General features: G+C 31.8%; 1 protein-coding gene across 1 annotated transcript; it reads right to left on the bottom strand.

Moving 5' to 3' along the window:
* Positions 1 to 629: 629 nt before the first annotated feature.
* Positions 630 to 2841, bottom strand: LOC128171058 (uncharacterized). Its single transcript, XM_052836820.1, has 3 exons — positions 2711 to 2841; positions 2279 to 2340; positions 630 to 1645 (listed from the first exon to the last, which is right to left on the bottom strand). Exons 1-3 carry the CDS (start codon positions 2788 to 2790, stop codon positions 1485 to 1487), a joined length of 303 nt encoding a protein of 100 aa, XP_052692780.1. The 5' UTR covers positions 2791 to 2841; the 3' UTR covers positions 630 to 1484.
* Positions 2842 to 4248: the final 1407 nt, after the last annotated feature.

The following is a 4248-nucleotide window of genomic DNA, read 5'->3' as shown; positions in this document are numbered from 1 at the left end:
TTATCGATGTTTTCAATTAGCGGCATTAGTGGTATTGTCATATTATATTGTTAGCATTTATATGATTTTTAGATGATTTATTATTCTGGCGCCCACATTCTATCTTTGCAAGAGATTTGCAAGAGAGATATCTCCATATGAGAAATACCACTTTCTGCATCTTAATTTCTTTTGAAGTTCAATTTTTGAAATACATGTTATTAAGTTGATAGAAATCATTTGCAAAATTCATTCGATAATTTTAAAAGATATTACTGTTTTGTTTTTGTTTTGATTTTTTTCTATACAACAGTGGCAATATTATACTTTTACACAAATATTTGTAAAACAACATTTGAATTTAGGAGTTTTGATTTTTATTTGGAAAAAATGTGATGGCGCAAAAATATAAATGACTTTTTTTTTCTTTTTTAGATCATTTTATCAACATAAGCATGTGCGTTAAAACAAAAAACAATAATAATGGCCACTTTCCTACCATTTAACGGATACTAGTATATTACAATAGGAAACACTGCTACCTTTTCTTTCTTAGATTATGGCTTTTGTGACAGTTTCTGTTTTGAAACATTTGAAAACAACCTTTGGATTTATGTATTAACAATAACAGAATATTTATAAGATTTTATCAATCAATAATGGTTTTGTACATATACATTTCTAAAATTAAAAACGTTAAAATCCCCTAATTTACGCAATGGTAATCAGGAAATTATACATAACACAACTAAACAGGTCATGTCAGCCTACGTGAAACAAATCTAAAAAAAAAAATGATGGAAGGGGGGGGGGGGGAATCCATATAGAGAAGACGTCCTGCATATTTGCATCAAATTTTGATGTGATGGATTTCAGATGCTAATGTACTTTTATATTATTATACCTTAAATTATTGTGTGCATTTCTTGCATACTCTGCCAGTCAATATGACTAGTGTTTTCAAAAAGAATGTGGGAGCTTGGGGTATGTGAGATTGCTCACTTTTTGTGATTCAGTATAAGGTTTAGCCTACGATTCATAATATCAAATGGTTTAAAGGATCACTGTTTTCCAAGACGAAAGAGGAGACATTGTTTTGATAAATTTACATCTATTAGGTAATTTTACCCTTCTTTTTTTTACAGAAATTGATTGCAATTTACACATGTACGACTAGAGCGAAATCTACGCAATCTAAATCATGACGTTGGTAGCTATAAAATAAAGAATAAACGCATTATTCTAATGTTCAAAGCTGTTATAGATGCTTTGTTTAGTGTTTAAGATGTGAAGTTTAATTCAAGTAGCTTCAATTAATAGTATGCTAGTTGTTAATTAATTTCTCCATTATACACGTATACAGATAAGCCTCAAATTAAATTAATTCAGTTTTTTACATAATCAGTAAAGAAAACAAATCGCAGTCTACAAAGAATTAGAATCTGCCTTAACAGAAAAAAAACATTGGGTGACATGACATTGAAAGAACAATTAAATATACATTTTCAAACTTGTTCATAAGCATTTTCAGTGGTGTTGTTGTATTGTGATTCCGTCAGTTCCATGTAAAATCCAGACGTTTGTGGAGATGGCTCCACTGAACCTTTGGAGTCCTGAATGTTATCATTGAGAGCAAGTTCGTTTTTTGGGCTGATGACTTGTTTATCTGAAAACAAGGAGAGAGAATGAGTATTTTGGATGCTGACTATTCATTTACAGATGATGACAAGCATTGTGGTCGCTTGATTAAGTCTGATGAAACTCTGACATTTTTGAGATATTTTTATTTAAATTAATATATCAAATGCATTTCGAGTTTTAAAAAAAATATTAGATGGATAAGTATTGATATAGAATGGAATATTTCAAATTTGTTTTGCAAACTTTCTATCTATGTATTTTTTTCTATATCTTTTGTTAAGCTTTTTATATTTTTTAATATTTTCAAAAGAAAATAAAATGTCAGTTTATTCTTAGATATATCCTAAAATACTGTAAGAAAACTTTAATGGAAAGTAGGTGAATTGCCCTTTTTTTAATGTGAAAATAGCACAATAATTAATTATAAAGCAATTTGGGGGGGGGGGGGGGGGGGGGTATCATTACCACCAATGTATATCTATAGGTTTTTGATTTTTTATAGTGAACACAAAGCAATTTGATATGATAATCTCAAAATTATAATAATTTGGGTCAGGTTGTTGTTATTTTTTTTTTACTGACTAAATAAAATGATTTATACCTTGCAAAACAAACTTTGTTTTGAAAGCAAGCTTTTTAAAAGGCATTGTTCACTCACTTGATTTCCGTGACACTGAGGTAGACGTTTGATCCTTCTTGCCAGAGTGTCTGTACAAGTTTCTTATAAAATAGAATGTAAAGATCAATTAAGAATCATCAGAACTTCTTGTCTAGAAGTAGTTTCTAAAACAATACCATGAAATGGTAAAAGAACAAGAGGTTAATTACATAGTAATGAAAGTTATATGTACATTATTTTCACAATTTTGCTATTTTGCTATCAAAATGTGGAAGCGTAAAATGTAGTTCGCAGCTGTTACAAAATTGTTGTTGGATTTTAGAATCTGCAACTTCGTCGTTTGATTTTACGCGATTATTAAATCACTGGTTCAATTGAAAATCTACAATGGACAGCATACTCAGACTACACTGTAATAACGTAATGTTAAAACTGATTTTACTTCATGAACAAACGAATTTCACTGTATACCTTTTGTATGCTATGACGAGTGCTACTACGTGTATCACAGCTGATAGGACTACCGACACACCAAAACCAACAAACAGCATTGTGTTTCCACAGTCCTCTTTTTTCAATGGTTTGCCATATTCCTGTGAAGACCACCTCGATCATTTTTAGTGTTATGCATACATATTGACTAGTTTAATGGAAAAATGAAAATCGTATGTATACATGTATCTTTAACTTAGATTATGGCAATATATGTTAACAAATTCAAGTTCCGAAGTCTGATGGTTACGACAAAGACTGATGGCCTTCCACGCAAAAGTCGGATGTTGGCTTACATGTATAACATTCGTTTTATCCCATCATTGCGACGTCTTTGCTGAAATCGTTGCTATCAATTCAAAATCAACAACAACGAAACGTGATAATGAACAAAGAGAAGAATGGCAAAAATTAACAGTGAACATCTCTTTACGACAGAGGACTGTGAGAACAAAGAATGAACATTTTACAAATACAATGTATGTGTTGCGCCAAAACATGCAATGACTAATACTAAATTTGTAAAATATAAACAGATCAATCCAAATGGGGCTGTTTCTAGGATTTTTACCATTATATTATTTTTTTCTTCTATATTCTTTTGTATTCTCGATTCGATTTTAAGCCATCAGGCTTTGGCGTATTAAACCATCAGACTTTGCCGACTGCTCACAGATCATCGGACTTTGGCATGCCAAACCACTGGGCTGTAAAGCAGACTATCCAACTTAAGAATTCTGAACATACATGTATTCAATAAATTGATGGAACATAATTTGTTGTTAGGATTTGACAGTTCTTAGTTGAAAAAGCATGGTAAATTGAGTTACCAAAGCATTGTGCAAATAATAAGCAACCTAATGGTACAAACAGTTTCAAACTTTTAAAAAATGAAATCGATAATAACTTTTTTTTGACAAACTAAAATTCTTTAAAACTATTTGCTTTAATTTGTTTGTAATGTTTGTTGAATTGTTTTTCGTCATTTCAATTAAAACAACAGATAAAGACATTACATAAAGAAACTCTGTGGTGCGAATATGAGCGATCATTCAAACCATGAATCATCTCAAAAATCAATAAAACGAAAAACAAATTCCAAGCAGCGCAAAACGGACCTCCAAATAGATAAAGGTGGGATTAGGTGCCTAGGAGAAGTAAGCCGGTCACACCTGCCTTTTGTCATTATCGGGGAAAATGTCGTAATTTTGGGAAATATCATGATCGGGAAAAACGGAGAAAAATCCGTGTATAATGCGGTATTAAATCAATTGTTCAGAGCAAGGCAATCACGGACCTCCGGAAATACTCAGAGGCAGGATCAGGTGCCTAGGAGGACTTAGCATCCTCTGCTGACTTGTCACACCCGCAGTGTGTTCTTTGTTGTAATCGGGAAAAAAGAACCCGGAAAAGTCCGTAGACAATTAGGTGATTAAATATGGTCTAAAAATTAGTATGAAAAACGTCAGTCAGCATGCGACCCAGTGGAAGATTGTATTTGCTGACAATGTCGTTGT

This window comes from Crassostrea angulata, chromosome 2 (assembly GCF_025612915.1).
Source record: "Crassostrea angulata isolate pt1a10 chromosome 2, ASM2561291v2, whole genome shotgun sequence".
NCBI classification, from domain to species: Eukaryota; Metazoa; Mollusca; class Bivalvia; order Ostreida; family Ostreidae; genus Magallana; species Magallana angulata.
This window is presented reverse-complemented; position numbering and strand designations above follow the sequence as displayed.